We start from the raw sequence: 24,219 nt of genomic DNA, 5'->3' as shown, positions 1-24,219 counted from the left end.
AAACCAATTGACTCAGTTTTCTCTTTCATTGAGGATGTTGACTAAAACTTGCATAACTATGTAAAGTTCAGGCAGTACATGTAAGGTAGATATGGCTATAAAAAGATACCATATTTAGAAATTTGCTATTTCAATTAATTTTATAGATTTGAACATTACTTAAACATTAAGTGAATTAGTTATTTTTGTGGTAAATTAATAATGTGTTTTCCTAAACCATACATGAACTTTACTATTACTCTATTCTGATCTCTGTTTCTTTAGTCCCTGATTCACAGATACAGTACTGCACAGGCATTAGCCTCAAGATTCTGCAGCAAAATCAGTATTGTTTTTATTTCAGTCTGAATTATTATTTTAGTGAGTCAGTAGTTGTAATTCATTACTGCCTGATTATTATTATTATTATTATTATTGAGATTTCACTGCCTTCCTTTATACACTCACTGTCCACTTTATTAGGGTAGTATCTCACTGGGCTGCGACAGCCCGCGACTAGTTGGAGACACAACAATTGCGATAAAATATACGAATTAGCGACAATTTTCACTTGGAATCTCACTGAATTGATATTCGCATATTTTACCGCAATTGTTCTGTCTCCAACTAGTCGCAGGCTGTCGCAGCCCAGCTTTCCCTTGGCAGGCAGGGAAGTAGAGGAAGCCTCACGGAAACTGACTTGAGAAGGGTTCGCGACGGCTTTGCGACACCAGCGAAGCGTTTGCGGCTATTTTGAGAGAAATTTTGTCGCACTGATTTTTTGAACATTTTCAAAATTTCAGCGACAAAGGAGCGACACTTTGCGACTCATGCGAGGAAATTGAGAAGCCCCGCGAATGTTTCAAGGCACTTTTGAAACTCTCTCGTGAATGACGTTCGCAATTTGTTGCAAGCTGTTGCAGCCCAGTGAGATACTGGCTTATATTAGGAAAACAGGTTCTTGTTCTTAGCTGACAGGAGTAGAATCTGATGTGGTCCTCTGCTGTTGTAGCCCATCCACCTCAAGGTTTGATGTATTGTGTGTTCTGAGATGCTTTTCTGCTCACCATAGTTGTATAGAGTACTTATTTGAGTTACTATACACTTCCTGTCAGACAAACCAGTCTGGTCATTCTCCTCTGATCTCTCTCATAAACAAGGTGTTTCAGCCTGCCGACCCTCCACTCACAGGACGTTTTTTGTTTTTTACACCATTCTGTGTAAACTCTAGGGACTGTTGTGTGTAAAAATCCCAGGCGATGAGCAGTTTCTGAAAGACTGAAACCACCCCATCTGGGTTCAACAATCATGCCATGAATAAAGTCACTGAGATCACATTTTTTCCCATTTTGATATTTCATGTGAATATTTAATGTGACTGAAGCTCTTGACCTGGATCTGCATGATATTTTGCATTGTTCTGCTGCCACATGATTGGCTGATGATGATGATGCCCTTTATTGTCACTAGTCACATGTACCAGCGAAATTAGCCGTCAACCTGTCCGTACATATACAACATACAATTGACATAGGGTAGACAGGACAGGAAGACAGGGATAAAGATAAAAAGGAAACACAACATGAGGAGAGATAAGGAAAAAAAGAACACCCCCCCACTATGCTCCTGTCAGGAGTACAGTGTGGGAACATTTAAAAAACCTTTGCACATCAGCACACAACAACACAAGTACACTTTAAACACGGGACTTGAGGGGGGAATCAGGGGTAAGGGGGGGACGGGGGAGGTAATCCAGCGCAAGCAAGCAGCCGTCCGCTCCTGCAGCCATGAAGGCGCTGGTCACGCACCCACTTGTCACACTGGGGGTAAAAATGGCGACCGCGGAGAGTTAGAGAAGGAATGCGAGGAATGCGAGAGTGTCTCCCGGCAGTGACCTTCAGGGGGAAATGTTGCCTCAGCAGCGGCCTGAACCAAGGCCGGTGCTGTCTCAGGGCGCCGAATGTTGATAAGATATGAATTGTTTGGTCTTTCCAGATGCAGTCTTTGCATGTCCACACCGCTCATCCATATCTGTCCATTCCGTCCATTCTATTCAAATTGATCTCCAAAAAACATATTCCTTGCAAAGCTGAAAGCTGCTCCTAGATAACAACCATTTTGTGGTTAAAGTTCTGAATGTCCACAGTCTGAGTGCCAGCAGCTTTGCCCACCACTCCAATCATATCGGGCAGCTTTGTGGGGCTTTGAACAGCTGTCAGCGTTGTCTGATTTCCTCGATATACCAGGGCAATGCCTAATCCAATCAGCAAAAGTCCTGTAATCATGGTTCCGAATAAGTAGATATCTTCAATGTCCTCCACAGAAAGAATCGCCAGGCACACGACCCGCCACTGCTCCCACGCGTCCATCTTGTAACCAGCCGCAAACGTTCCGGCAGGACAGACGGGTTCCCCCGAACCCAAACTTCTCGTCTGATTAGATAATAGCATGAATGCACAGGTGTTCCTAATGAAGTGGGTGTTGAGTGTATATTCAACTTGCAGTAATGACTGCAAAAGCAGTGTCATCATGTGCTGATATACAAATTGTGTTCGAAATTATTATGCAACAAGTGTTTAAGAGTGGTAAGGTAAGATATTTTTTGTTTGTCAGTTAAACTCATGAATGGTAATGTGTATCAGGGCTCTGTATATCACTGAAACCAATTGAAGACACCTGTGCTAATTAGTTTGGCAGGTGAGTCCAATTAAAGGGGAAACTACTAAAGAAGGTTGTCCCACATTATTAAGCAGGCTACCATTTTCAACCAAAATGGGCAAGAAAAAGGACCTGTCGGCTGCTGAAAAGCAACAAATAGTTGAATGTTTGGGTCAAGGCATGGCAACAATCAAAATTGCCAAGAGACTTCATCACGATCATCGCACTATCAAGAAGTATGTAGCTGATTCAGAGCACACACGTGTGCGTGCTGATAATGGAAAATCCAGGACTCTTTCCTACAGGCAAATACGTTGGATCAAAAGAGCAGCTGTAAAAATGCCCTGTCATAGCAGCAGACAAGTTTTTGAAGCTGCTGGTGCCTCCAACGTGCCCCGAACAACAAGATGCAGGGTCCTCCAGGGGTTTGCAGCGGTGCGCAAGCCATCGTTTCAACCTCCCCTATCCATTGGACACAAGCAGAAACAGCTCCAGTGGGCCAGGCAATACATGAAGACTGACTTCAAAACTGTTCTGTTCACCGATGAATGTCGTGCAACCCTCGATGGTCCAGATGGATGGAGTGGTGGATCGTTGGTTGACGGCCACCCCATGCAAACAAGGCTACGGCGCCAACAAGGAGGTGGTGGAGTGATGTTTTGGGCTGGAATCATGGGGAGAGAGATTGTCTGCCCTTTTAGGATCCCTGACGGTGTGAAGATGACATCCATAACGTATGTGGAGTTCCTCAAAGAACACTTCCTGCCATGGTTCAAAAGGAAGAATCGTGCTTTTCAAAACAAGATCATTTTCATGCATGACAATGCACCATGTCATGCTGCAAAGAATACATCTGCATCTCTGGCTGCAATGGGCATCAAAGGAGACAAACTTATGGTGTGGCCCCCATCCTCCCCTGACCTCAACCCTATTGAGAACCTTTGGAGCATCATCAAGAGAAGTGTTTATGATGGTGGGAGGCAGTTCACATCTCAACAACAGCTCTGGGAGGCTATTCTGTCCTCATGCAAGGCAGTTCCAGCAGATACTATCCAAAAACTGACAAATTCAATGGATGGAAGACTTGAGAAGGTCCTTTTCAACAAGGGGTCCTATGTTCAGATGTGACTTCACTTGTGATAATGTTTTGATTTAAATAGTGTTTGATTTCAGTTACACTTCAGTTAGTCATGACCTGCTAATGTTTCTAATTTCACACATGACCATTTTTTGTTCTTTATGACAATAAAATGTTTGGTAACTCAATTGTGCGTAATAATTTGGAACATGCATTTTGGGTGCATTTGTGTTTTTTATTTCTTAAAAATTTATTGTTATCATTGGGAGGTTCGTTCAAAAACATTTGAATTGTACTCTAATGGTTGATGACTGGAAAGTCATGATGACTGCCATTAATATAGATAATTTAGGAAAATCTGAGAAAATATGATTTGCATAATAATTTGGAACACAGTAAATCAGTGTATTTATATTGCTCAAAAAGTTCTGTATGCCGTTTATAGGATTGCACCGGGTGTTGTTTGGTTGCACATAAGGCATTTGTCTAGACCATTCATCATTTTCTTATTACTCTGTGTTGTTTGGTCATTGGGTTAAAGTCTGATTGGAATCTTTTGGGATATTTAAAACCATCCGTCTCTGCAACTCCAAGGTCTCTTAATGAGTCTCTGCTTTGGTGCCGGCAAAATAAAAAAAACCCAAAAACATTGAGACATTAAAGCGGTATCTCTCTGTTCATTTATCTTTTTGTGTGAATGAGTCTCTTGACCCAGATCACTCTTGGAATTAAAGTGTGCATTGATTTCGCAAGCCTTGTGCTCACAATGCCCCTTCTCGTTTTATGGCTGACATGTGACAAGACGATTAAGGGAATGGAATTACTAATGGACACAGAAACCCTCTGATTGTCAGGCTGCAGTAATTTTACTGATGTGGCTAAATGCATCATCTCGTTGTGAGAATTGCTTTTAGAGATTGCTGTAATCACTTGGGTGAGATGTGTTCGAGGAACCTTTCTGTCAGGATATTAAGCTTAAGTCATAATATATCAAAGAGAAAATGCTGAGTTGATAAATTGACAGATTACTTGACAGATAGAGAAATGTATTACTAAAATAATACACGTGTGAATGAAAAATAATTCTGTATATTACCTGTGGATACTGATCTATAAGTTTAAAGGTCTGAATGGACAGGTATTGTCTGTGTCTGGTGTATTAAAAGATAAAGTGCTGTTCTGTGTGTGTGTCAGTTCTTATCTATCCGTTTCTGGTTGAGAGTACGCTGTGTGCATTTCGGCTGCTGCTTCTCACCAGAGTTTTTCATTTTTCTTTTTTTTCCTTTTGTTTTTCTTTTTTGTGTTTGTGTAGTTTGATGTTTTGTTTGAGTGTTTTGTCCGCCGGTTGTGGCATAGCTCCGGACTCAGTTTTGGGCGACGGTTTCCTTCAGGCCTAGGTGTGCCGTGGGTGATGCCTGTGCTCCTCGCTATGGACTGCAGTGAGCTTGTTGCTCTTTTTAACATTGGGGTTGTCCAGCGCGCTGTGCAGCAGTGGTTCTGTGCTTGGTGCGGCGTTCCAAGTGATGTTGCTTGGTAGCTGTGTAGGTGGTTCGGGACATACCGGCGCTCTGTGTGGTGGTGCTTCTGTGCTCGCTTTGTGGATCCATGGCGCGGTGTTCTGAGCGATGTTGCCTGGCGGCGGCGCGGTGGCTGTGCAGGCAGTGTGGGATTTATCTTTGTACGCCTGGTGGGACTGTGGTGGCTACGCCATTGGAGTTACATCCTGGCCATTTTTTGGTGGACTCACTGCCTTTTTTTCCCACCCCCTAATTGTAAAGCAACCTTGGGTGTGAGAAAGATGCAATATAAATTGAACTGATTATTATATTATTATCTATCTATCTATCTATCTATCTATCTATCTATCTATCTATCTATCTATCTGTCTGTCTGTCTGTCTGTCTGTCTGTCTATCTATCTATCTATCTTGTTTTTGTCATCACTATGGAGTGATGCGATGGATGGCCTCCATGGCTTAACAAGCGAATGTTCAAGCCAAAGCTGAGAGTTGATTGAGGCTCTGTTCAAGGATATCTGATTCTCTTGAGTTAGGAGAGAGATGAATAAAGAAAAGTCTGATGTTGTACTCTTTTATTCACGAGATTTAAATCAGTGACTTATGTAAATTAAAAATAATATCGAAAGTGGCTTTACAGAAGGCCAAAGATGTTTGACTGAATAATGAACATGCTTGCTGAAGCAGGAAGAAAAAAGACTGAATACAAGTAAAAGAAAAGTGGATTTTTTTCACTTTTGTAGTTGAAACCTAAACTCATAAATCTACACCAGTATTTCAGACCAGCACTGGTAAAACTTCAAGCTTATTTTAATCAGTTTGGTGATTTAAGTCTCTGCATTTGACTTTGTAAGAATAAACGAGATGCAGTATGTTCCAGTTATCCCTGACTTCTTTATTCCTCTGATTTAGTCTGAAGTGTTTTCCTTTGTCTCAGTTGTTACTGTTAATTGGGCACCTACCGCTGAGCAAAATCCTTTCTGTTACCATAGTTGCAACAAGTGCTGCTGTTTAATTGTAGCTTTCATATAGTTTTAACTCAATGTCATTTGAAGTGCAGATTGCAAATATTCCAACCTGAAGACCAGTTTTAATCTTTGGCCCAGTAATGAGTAATCTATACCTTTATCCATTTATTTTATTCGCCAGAGAGCTTTTTGATTGCTTCTAAGTAACATCAGTTACATTATCGTGTATGGTGTCAAAATGGTTTTGTGAACTGAAACCTTTGTGATTTGTGTTTTCCTGCAGATATTGACGAGTGTGCAGAGGGGAAACATTACTGCAGAGAGAACACTATGTGTGTGAACACCCCTGGATCGTTTATGTGCATTTGTCACACAGGATACATCCGCATTGATGACTACTCGTGTACTGGTAAGGAGCGAAGCTCTTGTTCTGAATGTGCAATGCAATAATCAACTTTGCCAAATGTCCAGGAGGTGGATTATACAACCCGATTCCAAAAAAGTTGGGACAAAGTACAAATTGTAAATAAAAACGGAATGCAATAATTTACAAATCTCAAAAACTGATATTGTATTCACAATAGAACATAGACAACATATCAAATGTCGAAAGTGAGACATTTTGAAATTTCATGCCAAATATTGGCTCATTTGAAATTTCATGACAGCAACACATCTCAAAAAAGTTGGGACAGGGGCAATAAGAGGCTGGAAAAGTTAAAGGTACAAAAAAGGAACAGCTGGAGGACCAAATTGCAACTCATTAGGTCAATTGGCAATAGGTCATTAAAGGTCCCATGGCATGGTGGTTTGTTGATGCTTTAAACGGGCTCGTGGAGGTTTCCGGATGTTATATCCGCAGCCTTTCTCGCAATGAACCCTCAGCACGTAGATATAGCCTCCTGGAAGAAAGCCCCATTTCAGTGCTTTTCCCAGTGCGTCGTTTTGCTAATGAGAAGCAGGAGGCGGGGAAGGGTAGAGGGTGGGGGCGGGTCTTATCATTAATATTCATTACATGTAAACGTGTTACCTCTGATTGGCTAACAGCACTGTGACGCTACCTCCAGTGTGTCAGAACAAGCGGATGTGGGTGTCTTACTATGGCGAGAGAGAAGGAACAAACCGTGAAGGGAAAAATACCGCGCGCTGACGTCATTAAGGTGCGACGCGAGGAAATAAAATAAATTCAACAAATGTTTGGGTTTTTACTGAACAAACAAACAAATAAAGTGAACGAGTGACTTAAAAAAAAGAATGTGGGTGTCTTTGTAAAAACTGTTTTGATTGGCTATTATAACAGAGCATGCTGCATGCTTTTTGGTTTTGTAGCGCAGATTACCTGGCTAACTGCAGGAAGCGGTTAGCTGCACAGCTAATGTAGCCATTGCAAGGCTAACGTGGCACCGATTTTAAAACACGGCAAAACGACTTAACAGTTATACACTTACTTGTTCGCTGTTTGTGGCTGATGCGGCAGGGATGCTTGGTACGGACCCAGGCTTCAGTGACAGTTGATGTGCAAAACCTGCCCTGTACTGTCCCAAGTTGTGGAAACATTCATAAGGAAAATGCTTCCGACAAACATACACCGTCTTAGGTAGAATCGACGGCGTATTATTGGAGTAAATAAAATTAAGCCACTGCGTCTTCAGGGGCTCTCCCGTCAGCAGTAAAAACAGACTCTTTTTTCTGTGTTGTCACATCCATGTACAGCGCAATTTCCATGTTTCGCTCGCTTAGGTGATGCCATGTTGTGTCCTCCCTCTATGGTCTCCTCACTACAACTGGGCGGGCAATCCATACAGTGGGTGGGAATCCAGAGGGGGGGCGTGGGGATCATCTCCCTTGCTGACGTCAGCAAGGGAAGAGCTTCTCAACGCGCCGTTTTGACGCGCCATTCTCAAATATTGGGCATAGTTTGGTTTACACATTATGAAATTTCCAGCCACTGGGGTGACTTAAGAAGGTCAGAGGAACTCATTTTAACGTTAAAAAACCTCAGAAAGTGAAAATTTCATTCCATGGGACCTTTAACATGACTGGGTATAAAAAGAGCATCTTGGAGTGGCAGTGGCTCTCAGAAGTAAAGATGGGAAGAGGATCACCAATCCCCCTAATTCTGCACCGACAAATAGTGGAGCAATATCAGAAAGGAGTTCGACAATGTAAAATTGCAAAGAGTTTGAACATATCATCATCTACAGTGCATAATATCATCAAAAGATTCAGAGAATCTGGAAGAATCTCTGTGCGTAAGGGTCAAGGCCGGAAAACCATACTGGGTGCCCATGATCTTCGGGCCCTTAGACGACACTGCATCACATACAGGCATGCTTCTGTATTGGAAATCACAAAATGGGCTCAGGAATATTTCCAGAGAACATTATCTGTGAACACAATTCACCGTGCCATCCACCGTTGCCAGCTAAAACTCTATTAGTTCAAAGAAGAAGCTGTATCTAAACATGATCCAGAAGCGCAGACGTCTTCTCTGGGCCAAGGCTCATTTAAAATGGACTGTGGCAAAGTGGAAAACTGTTCTGTGGTCAGACGAATCAAAATTTGAAGTTCTTTATGGAAATCAGGGACGCCGTGTCATTCGGACTAAAGAGGAGAAGGACGACCCGAGTTGTTATCAGCGCTCAGTTCAGAAGCCTGCATCTCTGATAGTATGGGGTTGCATTAGTGCATGTGGCATGGGCAGCTTACACATCTGGAAAGACACCATCAATGCTGAAAGGTATATCCAGGTTCCAGAGCAACATATGCTCCCATCCAGACGACGTCTCTTTCAGGGAAGACCCTGCATTTTCCAACATGACAATGCCAAACCACATACTGCATCAATTACAGCATCATGGCTGCATAGAAGAAGGGTCCGGGTACTGAACTGGCCAGCCTGCAGTCCAGATCTTTCACTCATAGAAAACATTTGGCGCATCATAAAACGGAAGATACGACAAAAAAGACCTAAGACAGTTGAGCAACTAGAATCCTACATTAGACAAGAATGGGTTAACATTCCTATCCCTAAACTTGAGCAACTTGTCTCCTCAGTCCCCAGACGTTTACAGACTGTTGTAAAGAGAAAAGGGGATGTCTAACAGTGGGAAACATGGCCTTGTCCCAACTTTTTTGAGATGTGTTGTTGTCATGAAATTTAAAATCACCTAATTTTTCTCTTTAAATGATACATTTTCTCAGTTTAAACATTTGATATGTCATCTATGTTCTATTCTGAATAAAATATGGAATTTTGAAACTTCCACATCATTGCATTCCGTTTTTATTTACAATTTGTACTTTGTCCCAACTTTTTTGGAATCGGGGTTGTATTCAGTGGTGCAGTGTAATAGTATATTATGATGGCAAATATGACCTTAATGCCATAGACTTGAGAGAAGTGACTCTTGTGTGTAACTTAAAAGCAGTTCTCGCCAGTGCAATACAGCCCACTGGAAATTGGGGTGAGGTTCAACAACATGTGCATTTTCTTCTATTTCTGGCTTGAAATACAGTGACCAGAAGTGTTAAACCACTTGAAGTGTAAACGTATCTGTGTGATTTTTTTTTTTGTGTGTGTGCATATTAAATGTTTATACTGAAATGCATGCCTTTTTTTTTTAAATCTAGAAGCTTTATCCAGCCAAGCAATCCTTAAACACTGCATTTTTAAATGCTGCAGAAATAGATAGATTTCACCCCGAATCAAATCCAGTATAAATTGCTAGTCTTTACGTGCAGTGCATATTCATAATTTTTTTTGATTTATTCTGACCTCAGTGTGTGTAGTACAGCGGTACCAGTTTGATTATAGACTACACATCATTTCTTAATGCTTTATTTACCAGACAGCAGATGAACCATTTACAGCATTTAATTTTGCTGATCCTCAGAACATCAATATTATAAAAGAGATGGATTCAATTTTGCTACAGTGCTTTCACATAGATCATGATTAAACAGCCTGGGAGCTGGGGGAGACTGCAAAGAGCTTTGCATCCCCCTATAAAAGTCAATTTGCGTGATTAAGTCAGCCTTTCTCTGGTGCTGCTATAGTGACTTGAATGTAAGAGGTGCTTACTAAAGTCAAACGCCTGTCATCTTTCTATTGACTTATGAAGATAGAACTATACATATACCATTTTCACCTTGGCATGTAGGGTGGGATATAACTCTCTCTGACACGCACACGCCTCCATGTATATCAGCCAATGAGAACAACTAGCAGATTGTGAGATCGCAAATGGCCTCGTGTGCAGTGCATCTCTAAGAGAGACTGAGTTAGTTAGTATGTGTAATGTCATGGGATGTGATGTGATGCAAAGTGAAACCGGCAGTGGTTTGTGCTTCAGTCCCGAGAAAAGTTTGCCTCCCCCAACATGCCAAATTCAACTTAAGCAAGCCTTGGAAATTACCTGATGAAGTGAATCAGTTGTTAAGTGAGGTGGACTGGTAAACTTTGCAGTGCTTTAGCCCGTAAGGACTGCTGGTTTATTGATTTTTATGCTAGGTGACACGCCAGTGGTTTATGGTAGGTGTATTAATGCTTCAGTGCTGACCTACTTTGTTTCTGTATAGGAATATTGAGAATATTTGATTAAATATGGAGAAGTAATATTGCGCTCTCTCTGTACTGGCCACTTTATTAAGAACACCCGTCCACCTGCTGTTTCGTGCAGTTATCTAATCAGCCGATCCCTTGACAGCAGCACAATGCATAAAATCATGCAGATACAAATCAAGAGCTTCAGTTAATGTTCACTTCAAACATCAGAATGGAAAAAGTTGTGATCTCTGTGACTTTCACTGTGGCATGGGTGTTGATGCCAGATGTATTGATGTTGGTTTGAGTGTTTCAGAAACTGCTGATCTCCTGGGGTTTCCATACACAACACTCTCTGGAGTTTACACAGAATGGTACAAAAAACATTGAGCGAGCAACAGTTCTGTGGGTGGAAACGCCTCGTTGATAAGAGGTCAGAAGGAAATGGTCAGGCCTGAGTTTCCCAAAAGCATCACAGCACAAAGATAGTTGTTAAATGGTAGAGCGAGCAGCACAATGAACGCTGTCTCTCCTAGTTAAGATGCTCTTGGCGTTAAGAGGCTTTTGGGAAATCCACCCCAGATTGGTTTGAGCTCCCAGGAAGGATATAATAACTCATAGCAACTCTTTACAACCGCGTTGAGCAGAAAAGCATCTCAGCATAAAACAGCAGAAGACCACATTGGGTTCCACTCCTGCCAGCCAAGAACAGGAATGTTAGAATCAAGAACAAGTTCCTATTAAAGTGGCCGGTGAGTGTATATCTAGATATGAGTTAAATTGAAGCCTGTAGGCTTGGGGAGTTATTACACCTGACTGATTTGTTCAGACTTTATATTGTATAGTACATAACTAATCATTGTTGAAGTATTTTCTGTTTCATGTTACACAGTTAAGGTGTGGAACAGATGTGTAAGATAAATCTGATGACCCTGAGGGAAATATTTAAGGCTTAGAGGCATATAGTGTCTTTCCTGTGACTGATTCGGTGTTGCTTGTTATCACAAAGCTGACAGCAGAGCTTGTTAAGAGACGGCATGCATCATGGATGAATGCTGAAATATGAGTGCTACTGTAACCAGCCTACCCCTTTTATCATATGAAGTAGGGTTATTTATTTATTTATTTCTTCGACTCTGTTTTGAGTAGAGATCGACTAGAGATTTTTCCCTAAACAATTGTGTAGCCTTTAGCATGTCTGTGTAAACTGATAGACACTGTTGATACAGGGTCTGAGTAGGCAAGCACTGATTAAGACCTTAGGTTGATTTTTATAGTAAGATGAGAAAGCTGATCCTCTCAGTAGTGTCAGTTGGGAAGGATTTTATTTTTGTGTTGCGAACAGTTGCTCTTGTAGATGGACAATGTTTTTATTTTAATAATATTTTGTGAAATTTATCTGACAGGTAAGCCCTCTTGACTCCATTATTGTATTGTTCGTCTGCTGGATTGCCTAAAGCACTGAGTTTTACAGCATAGCCAGGGGGTCCATGATTTAAAAAACAAAACAAACAGAAAAAAAAACCCAACAACCTTGTGGTGGAACTCACAATCCACTATTTTCAAGAACTAGGTTCTTATAATTATGAGCCTGTTTGACTGGAAACTTGAATTGACCTCAATAACTCAAAAATAAGAAGGTCTAGAAACAAACCGATGCCAATTTAAAGGAAATTATACTGTACATGTTCTCCCCGTGTCCGCGTGGGTTTCCTCCGGGTGCTCCGGTTTCCCCCACAGTCCAAAGACATGCAGGTTAGGTTAACTGGTGACTCTAAATTGACCGTAGGTGTGAATGTGAGTGTGAATGGTTGTCTGTGTCTATGTGTCAGCCCTGTGATGACCTGGTGACTTGTCCAGGGTGTACCCCGCCTTTCGCCCGTAGTCAGCTGGGATAGGCTCCAGCTTGCCCGCGACCCTGTAGAACGGGATGAACAGCTACAGATAATGGACGGATGGATGTGTTATATGAATGGAAAGTCCGTGAATAACATGCTTTAAAGTTGATTATGTAACCAAAATATTACTGTACATATTAAATTATGTGCCTAATATTTGAATAGCTGGATTAAATTCATAAAATAAACTGCAAAAACTCAGAACTCCAGGTCTAATGTTTGAGAACCCCTGGTTTCTAAAAATCTGCACAGGATGAACATTAGACTCCTTTTTAGTCAGCAGTTAAACTTCAGTGTTCATTGTGGCTTTGGCACTGCATAGACCTAATTTGCCAATATTGCTCTCCTGTTGTCCTATGTACACTGTTTTTGACTCATGCTTTGAATCCTTCTCGATAAGAGAAAAGTCCTCTCATAGTCGTAGTCTGCGTGAATCACACACACTTCCAGGTTGAGGTGAAACATTTTGAAACAGTCAAACTTTTAATTAGACACATCTCTGGTCCCATTTGAGGAGCGGATTAGTTCTGTGTGTAATGCGCGCACACACACACACACACACACACACACACACACACACACACACACACACACACACACACACACCTTCTAATGCAGAATATCTGTATCTTTAGTGCCAGTGATCACAGATGTTGTAATTAATAGTTAGTGAGCATCTGTTTGCTTTGAATGTTACCCCACAGAGAACATTTCTAGTTCCTAATTGCAGATAACACACACACACACACACACACACACACACACTGAACTCTGCACAATATTAATCCTGCTCTACTTTGTATTACCCCTTAAACCACCCTTTGACAAAACACTATTTGCTGTCCTCCCAAGAGACACAGGCAATTAATTGCAGATTGCAGAGCATTGTGGTTTGTTTGTGGGCCTTGAGACACAGATTTATAACTGTATTTGTCTTAATACAACACTTCTGTCATTGACTGAGCTGACTGTGGTTTAAGGCTGCTGCTTGTGAAGGTACAGTTGACTGCAACAGTCTTCAGCTAAAAGAAGTTAATGTAAAAACTAAGAAGTTAACAAAAAAAAAAGAAGATAACATAAAAAATACAGGGGCGGCACGGTGGTGTAGTGGTTAGCGCTGTCACCTTACAGCAAGAAGGTCCTGGGTTCGAGCCCCGTGGATGGCGAGGGCCTTTCTGTGTGGAGTTTGCATGTTCTCCCCGTGTCCGCGTGGGTTTCCTCCGGGTGCTCCGGTTTCCCCCACAGTCCAAAGACATGCAGGTTAGGTTAACTGGTGACTCTAAATTGAGCGTAGGTGTGAATGTGAGTGTGAATGGTTGTCTGTGTCTATGTGTCAGCCCTGTGATGACCTGGCGACTTGTCCAGGGTGTACTCCGCCTTTCACCCGTAGTCAGCTGGGATAGGCTCCAGCTTGCCTGCGACCCTGTAGAAGGATAAAGCGGCTAGAGATAATGAGATGAGATGAATAAAAAATACAACCCTAATTCAAAAAAAGCTGGGATGCTGTTTAAACTGTTTCAAAAAAAAAGGATACAGAATGCGATAATTTGCAAATCACAGAAACCCTATATTTCATTGAAAATAGTACAAAAGCAACATAAGTGTTGAAACTGAGAAATTTTTCAGGATGGCAGCATATTGCTCTGAAACGTGTATATATCATTCAGCATTAATGATGCCTTCCTAGATGTCCAAGCTACCCATGTCATGTGCACTAATGCACCCTCTTACCATCACAGATGCTGGCTTTTGAACTGTGCACTGATAACAAGCCGGATGGTCCCTCTCCTCTTTAGCCTGGAGGATGTGGTGTCCATGATTTCTAAAAATAATTTCTACTTTTGATTCGTCAGACCTCAGGACAATTTTCCACTTCACCTCAGTCCATTGTAAAAGAGCTCGGGCCCAGAGAACGTGGTGGTGTTTCTGGATATTGTTTATATCTGGTTTTAACTTGCATTTGTGGATGCAGTAATGAACTGTTTTCACAGACGATGGTTTTCTGAAGTGTTCCTGAGCCCATACAGTGATTTCCACTACAGACACGTGTCTGCTTTTAATGCAGTGTTGCCTGAGTGCCTGAAGATCACAGGCATCCAATGCCAGTTTTCAGCCTTGTCTCTTGCATGCAGAACTTTCTCCAGATTCCCTGAATCTTTTCATGATATTATGGACCATAGATGATGTGATCCCCAAATTCTTTGCAATTTTACACTGAGAAACGTTATTCTTAAATTGCTGCACTGTTTGCCCACGCAGTCTTTCACAGAGCAGTGAACACCGCCCCATCTTTACTTCTGAGAGACTCAAGAGTCTCTGGGATGCTCTTTTTATCCCTGATCATGTTACTGACCTGTTGCCTAATTAGTTTTTTTTAGCATTACACAACTTTTTCAGTCTTTTGTTGCCCCTGTCCCAACGCTTCTGAAACGTGTTGCTGACATCAAATTCAAAAGGAGCATATATTTTTCAAAAAATAATAAAATTTCTCAGTTTCAACATTTGATATGTTGTCTTTGTACTATTTTCAATGAAATAGGGTTTCCAAGATTTGCAAATCTTCACATCCTGTTTTTAATTTATGTTTTACACAGTGTACCAACTTTTTTGGAATTGGGGTTGTAGTTCACATATAGCAAAATTAAGTTTTCCCATGAACACCTCAGTCTACAGACATGATTTGATGGAGCCAGTATACAGCATCAGAGTTATCATATTTTTCTGGCAGCCTGGGAAACCCTTTAGATGGTCTATTATATGAGATGTGGCTATTAAATAGCAAGACTAATGCTGTAATTCAATTTTAATGAAGAAAACATACATATCAATTCATTTCCCCTTCAGGATATTCCCCTTCTACTACTACACACTGCTGCATTCTGGTCTTCCACTGATCAGGGGTGGCTTTCCCAAAAGCCTCTTAAAGCTAAGAGCATCTTAACTAGGAGAGAGAGTGTTCATTGTGATGCTCACTCTACCATTTAACTATGATCTTTGTGCTGCGATGCTTTTGGGAAACCCGCCCCTGAGCAGTGCAGTAGATTTTCTTCTGTTAGTTGTCTCAGACGCTCTGTCATTTTCTTCTTCAGTTCTGGAACAGACTCAAATTGGGTTCACTTGAGTGCAGACTTGCTTTTATGGAAAAGTCAAAAAGTCACATCAAGTGAATAGGGAAGGTGCGATGTGTTTCTCAGCCAAAAAGTGCTTCACTGAGAGTGCTGAGTGTGCTGGCATGTTTTCTTCAATTTCATCCAAAATTTCAAATTGATTTGTTGCTCAATTTTTGAACTGACCGTTTTTATGACACATCGGAAAAACACATCTACTTCAAGTGAAGCGTACTCAAATACTCCCACTTTCACTTTCACAAACAACTTTCAGGGGTTGTTTATGCTTGCCCATTGGTCAATATACAGTATCAGTCAAAAGTTTGTACACCCCTACTCATTCATAGTTTTTCCGTATTTTGACTATCTTCTACATTGTAGAACAATACTGAATACATCAAAACTATTAAATAACATATGTTCCATATATATGGAATTGTGTGGTCAACAAAAAAGTATTTTAAAAATATGTTAAATATTTTAGATTCTTCAAAGTAGCCACCGTTTACCTTGATGCTGTGCACACTATTGGCATTATCTTAACCAGCTTCATGAGGGAGTCACCTGGAATGCTTTTCAATTAACAGGTGTGCCTCGTCAAAAGTTAATTAGTGCAATTTCTTGCCTTCTTAATGTGTTTGAGATCAAACAGCAAATAGTAAATAATGAAAATACAGTAAATAGCCCTATTCCACAACTGTAGTAATCCATATTATGTCAAGAACCGCTCAACTAGGTAAAGAGAAATGGCATCCATCATTGCTTTAAGACATTAATGTTCATTTAATTAATAAAAATAAAGAAAAAACATTGAATTAGAAGGTGCGTCCAAAATTTTGACTAGTCCTGTATACGACATGGTCCCCCAGTCTCATTATTTAATAGCCACACCTCTATATATTATATCCTGTAGTTCTGAAAACTACACACTTTCCTGAACTGAAGTATGTTTCTCTTTTGCATGTACAGTCTCAATTCCAAAAAAGTTGGAATGCTGTAAAACAAATAAAAACAGAATGTGAAGATTTGCAAGTCTTGGAAACCCTATATTTCATTGAAAATAGTACAAAGACAACATATGAAATGTGGAAACAGAAAATTTTATCGTTTTTTGAAAAATATATGCTCCTTTTGAATTTGATGTCAGCAACACCTTTCAGAAAAGTTGGGACAGGGGCAACAAAAGACTGAAAAAGTTGTATAATGCTAAAATAAACCCCCCTAATTTGGTTACTCCAGACCTGTCTCCCATTTAAAACATTTGGTGCATTATGAAGCACAAAATACGACAAAGGAGACCCTGAACTGTTGAGCAACTGAAATGTTATATCAGGCATGAATGGGACAACATTTCTCTTTCAAAACTACAGCAATTGGTCTCCTCAGTTCCCAAACGTTTACAGAGTGTGGTTAAAAGTAGACGTAAGTAGAAGGCAGTAACATAATAATGTTCAGAAAGGATTAGGAAGAAGTAAATAACTTATCCAATCCCAACCCTCTATACCACCGCTAATCAAACGTCACTTTCCGCCATAATAAACTATATATACAAAAGAAAACAAAAGCAACAAACAAAAAACATACCAACATACCAAGACATACCAACATGGTATAATATCGACCAAATCAAATCATATATACAGATACTTATGTTATGCATATATACACACATACAATACATATATACAGTACATACATATACACATACCTATAACTATACACTAAATACAAGAAGACCAGTCACAGACTTACTCTCAATTTCATCATCACCTATATAGTCTGCCTGTCCTCATTCTCATATATTTTTAGTAACATGTTTTTATATAATTTTTTAAGCAGTTTAATGTTGGTGCTATTTTTGAGCTCATTATTCAGACCATTCCACAACTGCACCCCACAGACTGTTATGCACATACTTTTCAGAGTTGTTCTAACATTTACTCTCTTAAAATTCATTTCCCCTCTCAGGTTATACCCACCCTGCCTTTCCATAAACATATTTTGTACCTCACCCGGAAGAAGGTTATGTCTTGCTTTATACATAATTTGTGCAGTCTTGTGTTTAACCAGATCAGTGAATTTCAGAGTGTGAGCTTTTGCGAATAATGCGTTTGTATGCTCAAGATATCCCGTATTATTGACGATTCTTATTGCTCTTTTTTGTAATGTGCATAACGGCTGTAGGAAATGTTTCTTTTTTGAAACATGTTGTTGATATCAAATTCAAAATAAGCATATATTAAAAAAAATACAATTTCTCAGTTTCAACATTTGATATGTTGTCTTTGTACTATTTTCAATGAAATATAGGGTTTCCATGATTTGCAAATCTTCACATTCGGTTTTCATTTAGAGTTTACGTCCCAATTTTTTTGGAAACAGGGTTGTATGTCAGTCACGTTAAGTTTATTAAAATCTGGTGAACTCCAAACATATACAATGACAGAACCACACATACAGTACGTCAAGAAGCACAGAAGATTGGCTAAGCAGTCTGGCAGAGTAAAAATGGAGATGTCAGGAAAATTGAAACCAAAGGATGGAAAAGAGGTCAATTTGGAACCAATTTATAGGATTTGTTGACAACTCGCATCGAGTTCGTTACACTTCTACCCGGCGTGAAGCACTGACAGTCATGTGGTTGTGATGTCATCGTAAACAAATCCGTTCTACTCATCCAAACGACTTCGCAACGGCGCCGTTGCCAGATTTTTCCACTCTGGAACCCGTTCTCAAAAGATTTCGTTTTGGGGCCAAAACGCCAGTGCCGTGTGGACGCCAGGCCGAAACGATAAACAATTTTATCAGATTCACCTGAATCCGTTGCCGTGTGGACAGGGCCTAAGGGCTAGTTATTAGATCACAATCACCGTCTTTTGGTACTTGGGATAATGAAGGAGGAACCGTAAAAGCTAATATACTAACTGCCTTGTTGTAATGAATTACATTTTTTGCCTTTAGCTGTTCAGTGTTTTGCGCTCAGCTGTATATGAAATGATGAATTAAGATGTATAACTCAGACAGTAATGTGTTTCTACTGTATACAGTCCTTCAGACTTTTAAAAATACAGTATATATTGTATACCGAAGTATTGTATAGGCTTAGCCTGGCTAACGCGACTTCAAAGCTCTCCGAGCATTTGGTCTGGCCAAGCTATTAAGCCAAACCGTTTCCCAGAGCCCGTGGTTGACCCGCCTCCCTGAAATGCCTCAGTTTGCTACTGGTTGAAGCCAGAAAAGGCTGTGACGAAGCTTAAACATCACTCTTTCCTCTGACGTATGTGATGCGACGGAAACTGCTTGAGTAACAGGAAGAAGATAAATACCTCCAGGGCTGCTCTTTGCTCCGTTTTCAATGAGAACTTCCCGTTGAATGCTTTCAATACAGCATCTACCGCTGTGTCAAAGGCTTGCCGCTGCTCCATGTTCGTAATGTTTCTAGTGAATGAAGCGCTTCCGGCATAGATTCTGTAAACAATCTATGGCTTCCGGTTGCAGTTCTACTACGTCACTGCCTTGAACACGCCTCTACCCAGGGCCGTTGGAGATGCTCAAAGTTGATTGGTTCCCGATTTTTCGGGAGCTTGGAAATGCTGTAGATAGCCTGCCTGGCCAGACTAAGCTCGGAACAGGCCCTCGTGTTGCGTCACGCTTAGGATGGGCGGGCCCAGGCTAGTATAGGCTAGTATTAAGGCTGATACTTGACACAAGTATTAATGCTTGGTTAATGAAAGAACAACTTCTCTTAACACATAATCAGCCTTCTATCCCTCTTTTAACTTGAAGGTCAAGATTTCAGTTCATTTCTTCCTGAAGTGAGGCAAGGCTTCAAGTGCGCCAACAATAATGAAGATTAGCCTTTAATCCCTGAGAAGGGAACACTCTCTCTTTTGCTCTCTTTCCACCCTTCTCTTTCTCTTGATCTCTGTGTGTGTGTGTGTGTGTGTGTGTGTGTGTGTGTGTGTGTGTGTGTGTTTGTGGGTTTTTCTCCAGAGGTCAGTAAGAAGACTTTAATCTGATGATAACAGAACTGGCTGACTCTTCTCCGATTTGTGTGTGGGTGTGTGCATCAGCTACCTCACTTACCCACCGGGGGTCACAGGGGAAACGGGATTAGAGTGAGCCAGTTCAAAGACGCTGCTATCAACAGTGTTTCTCAGGCCTCCCTCAGAGCTTTGGGTTTCCAAAAGAACCACAGATGACTGGAATATTTGGTTTGCAAATATAAATGAATGACTGTGAATACAACACCTGTCAGTAGTAGGGAAATGAATGGTGCTGTAATTCTTGTTAAGCAACAGCTTCCTGCCAGTCTTAAAGACTTGAATACCCCACAAAATAAGCATTTTTTTGTTTGTCGATTTATGTAAGGAAGTGTCTGAAAGATGCTGGTGGTGGCTGCTCAAAAAAGACCGGGTAAAGAGACAGGCCTGCTATTTTATGCCATCATTCTAAAGCTGTATCTCCCTCCTTTGGTACTTTATGCGCAGAAAGACTTACATTTTCATAACACGGTTTGCATGAAAGCCAAAAATATAAACGTCTATAAAACTGTTGCTTTTGAAAGTGTGCATGTGTTCAGGAATAGTTTCTGAAAAGCATGCATTATATATAACACAGGTCGCTTTTTTTCATAAACAGTGAAAGAGCTTATATTCAAGCTTTTTCTCCATGACGTAAATAAATACAGTTCATTAGCATGTAGCTCTGGGTTTCGTATGTGCACCTCTGTTTCTGCACAGATGTTCCAACAGCAGTGATGAGGGGAACAAGAGAGCGCCAACTAACACAGAGCATCCCCTTGGTTACTGCCTGTACATAATTGATTGTTTATCTGACAGGAGCATGAACAACACTAGAATGAAAGAGGGGGAGAGGGAGAAGATTTGAGTGGCAGGAGGTGAGAAAGTGTCACAGCATCTCTGCAGTCCTGTCAATATGCTTGCAGTAACACACAGCATGTAGGTCCAGCTGCCAGCAGGCCACGGCGACCTTGGGTTAATCTCCTCACCCGTCTGCTTGACGTTTAATTCCTGCCTCATTCGGACTTTGTGCAGTCAGATTCCTGTGCTTAATTCAGGACTGCACAGAGGCAGCGTGGATATGCATGCACAGCTATGTGCATATCTGAACGTCTTACAGTATAATCGCTGCATTACAATATATTACACGGCCCAGAGCAAGCATTATAGTATCCGTCTGCTTTTGGGTGAATGAAAGCTCAGTGCTCTTTTTTGACAGTTATGCAAATACACTACATATCATAACTGAATATCCACAAGCCAAAGCAAAGGCCGAGCTTCTGGAAATCATAACATCATCTGATCCAGTGTTCTGTTCAAAGCAGTTTTTGGCAAGTGTGTGGAGTGAAATAAGTAAAAGCATTGTTCACAAGAGTTTCAGTCCAAGGGCACCCATGCAGGAATGAGTCATTCTCTGACTTTACACAAGTTACTGAGTCACCTTGTATTCTCTCTCTCTCTCTCTCTCTCTCTCTCTCTCTCTCTCTCTCTCTCCTTTCACATCTATTTCTATCTCCTGCCTACCTCTTTCTTTCCCTCTTTCTCTCTCTGTCTACCAGTCTTCCGATCAATACAGACATTTATCACGAATCATTTTCCAAAGTGACATTCAGACTCTGCATCTTGTCTTCGTATTAGGACCACACAATACTTTCTTTGGCTGTTCGTCTGGTCTTTCCGTTTACATGATCATCACGTGATAATGATAAAGGGAAAAGGGTGCAGGACGTTCTGTATGAATAATACTGTATGAGTTGGTATAGTCAGAATCATTTATGTTTATCTTGAACATTGAGAATTAGTTTGACAGAAGCTTTGTCCCCTAGAATGATTATTATCGAAGTGGGTTCCGTCCATCCGGTCATGTTTTCGTTTCCAGGCCATATCTTTAAAACTACTGAAGATATCTTCATGAAACTTTGTATACATATCAGGCAACAGGTGAACTGGTGCCTTTTGCTATTTTGGATTTTTGAAAAAAAAAAAAGCAATGTTTGTTTCCAGAGCATATATCCAAAACTATTCATGATATGGATTTGAAACTTGGTATACATGTTAACGAGGTGATGTCGATGTGCCCTTTCATACTAAGAAATTTGAGAAATTTAAATTTTTCATGTTTCCATGGAAACAGTTTCAGACTTAGTCTCTCAGGTTAGTCTTAGGGGTAGGTTTTGTTTCCGGAGCAGAACTTGAAAACTATGAGCGGTATGGTCTTGAAAGTTGGTATATGTGTTAAGTCATGTATATGTGCCTTTTGACACTAAAACTGAACTACTGAAGATATCTTCATGAAACTTTGTATACATATCAGGCAACAGGTGAACTGGTGCCTTTTGCTATTTTGGATTTTTGAAAAAAAAAAGCAATGTTTGTTTCCGGAGCATATATCCAAAACTATTCATGATATGGATTTGAAACTTGGTATACATGTTAACGAGATGATGTCGATGTGCCCTTTCATACTAAGAAATTTGAGAAATTTAAATTTTTCATGTTTCCATGGAAACAGTTTCAGACTTAGTCTCTCAGGTTAGTCTTAGGCGTAGGTTTTGTTTCTGGAGCAGAACTTGAAAACTATGAGCGGTATGGTCTTGAAAGTTGGTATATGTGCTGATTAAGTCATGTATATGTCTTTTGATACTAAAAAATGTGAGAAATTTAAATTTTTAGCTCACCTGGACCAAGGGTCCGGTGGGATTATGCCATGGGCTGCTGAGGTCAGTGTAAAGAGGCAGGGTTGGTTTCCTGCAGCAGAACTTAAAAAATGTGACAAATAACATCTTGAAACTTGGTAAATACATAGTTGGTATAGAGGGCGGGGGATATAGATGACTCCGTCTTCTTATTCATCTTGATTGTATTGTTTTGCTTCTTTGGGAATTACACTTTTGTGATCTTGCTGGACCTACCCTTCTAATGAATCAAAGAGAACTATCTTACAGTCCCATACAGACAAATATTTCCCTTTGAGCTCATGGTCAAATGACTGAAATTGACAGACAGAAATCGCTTCTTCAGTGTTACATCATTTCAGTATACTGTATGGTACTGTATGTGCACATGCAGGTCTCATAACATTTACTGAGGAGGCTGAAAAGTCATCCAGTTCAACATTTCTAGCTCTAAATGAGGCTCTTATGACTTCACATGTTTCATCTTTGCTTTCCTCACCTTAAAGGTCCCATGGCATGAAATTTTCACTTTCTGAGGTTTTTTAACGTTAAAATGAGTTCCTCTGACCTTCTTAAGTCACCCCAGTGGCTAGAAATTTCATAATGTGTAAACCAAACTATGCCCAACATTTGAGAATGGCGCGTCAAAACGGCGCGTTGATAAGCTCTTCCCTTTACTACGTCAGCAAGGGAGATGATCCCCACGCCCCCCCTCTGGATTCCCACCCACTGTATGGATTGCCCGCCCAGTTGTAGTGAGGAGACCATAGAGGACACAACAACACGGCATCACCTAAGCGAGCAAAACATGGAAATTGCGCTGTACATGGATGTGATAACACAGAAAAGAGTCTGTTTTTACTGCCGACGGGAGAGCCCCTGAAGACGCAGTGGCTTAATTTTATTTACTTCAATAATACGCCGTCGAGTCTACCTAAGACGGTGTATGTTTGTCGGAAGCATTTTCCTGAGGAATGTTTCCACAACTTGGGACAGTACAGGGCAGGTTTTGCACATCAACTGTCACTGAAGCCTGGGTCCGTACCAAGCATCCCTGCCGCATCAGCCACAAACACCGAACAAGTAAGTGTATAACTGGTCGTTTTGCCGTGTTTTAAAATCGGTGCGTTAGCCTAGCAATGGCTACATTAGCTGTGCAGCTAACCACTTCCTGCAGTTAGCCAGGTAATCTGCGCTACAAAACTAAAGAGCATGCAGCATGCTCTGTTAAACTGAGTTTAGTCTGGAAATTGACTGTAACTTATGAGCTTATGTTTGACTATTGCTCTGCAATGCATGTCTTCTGTTGGATAAGCGATATGTTGCTGTAGTTGCTGCTTCTATCCTCTTTGGTTATGGAGTGCGTGTTCAAGCCTAGGGTATTATACGTTCGTAAACTACCACTCCGAACACTCTCACTCTCTGTTCTCTGTGTCACGTTGAGTTTACGAAAGGAGTCCGAGGGAGAACGGGGTTTTGTCTTAGCAGCGTGGCTACAGGCGCTGATAGCAGCGAGTATGTGTGTGCGCAGCTTGGTCAAGCCCCTCCCCCTCCCCCCATGGCCCGCCCCCACCCTCTACCCTTCCCTGCCTCCTGCTTCTCATTAGCAAAACGACGCACTGGGAAAAGCGCTGAAATGGGGCTTTCTCCCAGGAGGCTATATTTACATGCTGAGGGTTCATTTCGAGAAAGGCTGCGGATATAACATCCGGAAGCCTCCACGAGCCCGTTTAAAGCATCAACAAACCACCATGCCATGGGACCTTTAAAAC

At 41.0% G+C, this 24,219-nt stretch overlaps 1 protein-coding gene across 2 annotated transcripts in view; it reads left to right on the top strand.

Moving 5' to 3' along the window:
* The window catches only part of nell2a (neural EGFL like 2a), a 209,590-nt gene that overhangs the window by 103,876 nt on the left and 81,495 nt on the right, over window positions 1-24,219 (top strand). For both annotated transcript variants that reach the window (XM_060914646.1, XM_060914647.1), the window contains exon 14: window positions 6,483-6,608. In XM_060914646.1, the coding sequence (XP_060770629.1) occupies window positions 6,483-6,608 (126 nt within the window). The remainder of the gene's footprint in view (window positions 1-6,482; window positions 6,609-24,219) is intronic.

The sequence above is a fragment of the Neoarius graeffei genome, chromosome 2, assembly GCF_027579695.1.
Source record: "Neoarius graeffei isolate fNeoGra1 chromosome 2, fNeoGra1.pri, whole genome shotgun sequence".
In the NCBI taxonomy this organism is placed as follows: Eukaryota; Metazoa; Chordata; class Actinopteri; order Siluriformes; family Ariidae; genus Neoarius; species Neoarius graeffei.
Note: the sequence above shows the minus strand (reverse complement) of the source record. Positions and strands in the feature narration are given on the sequence as shown.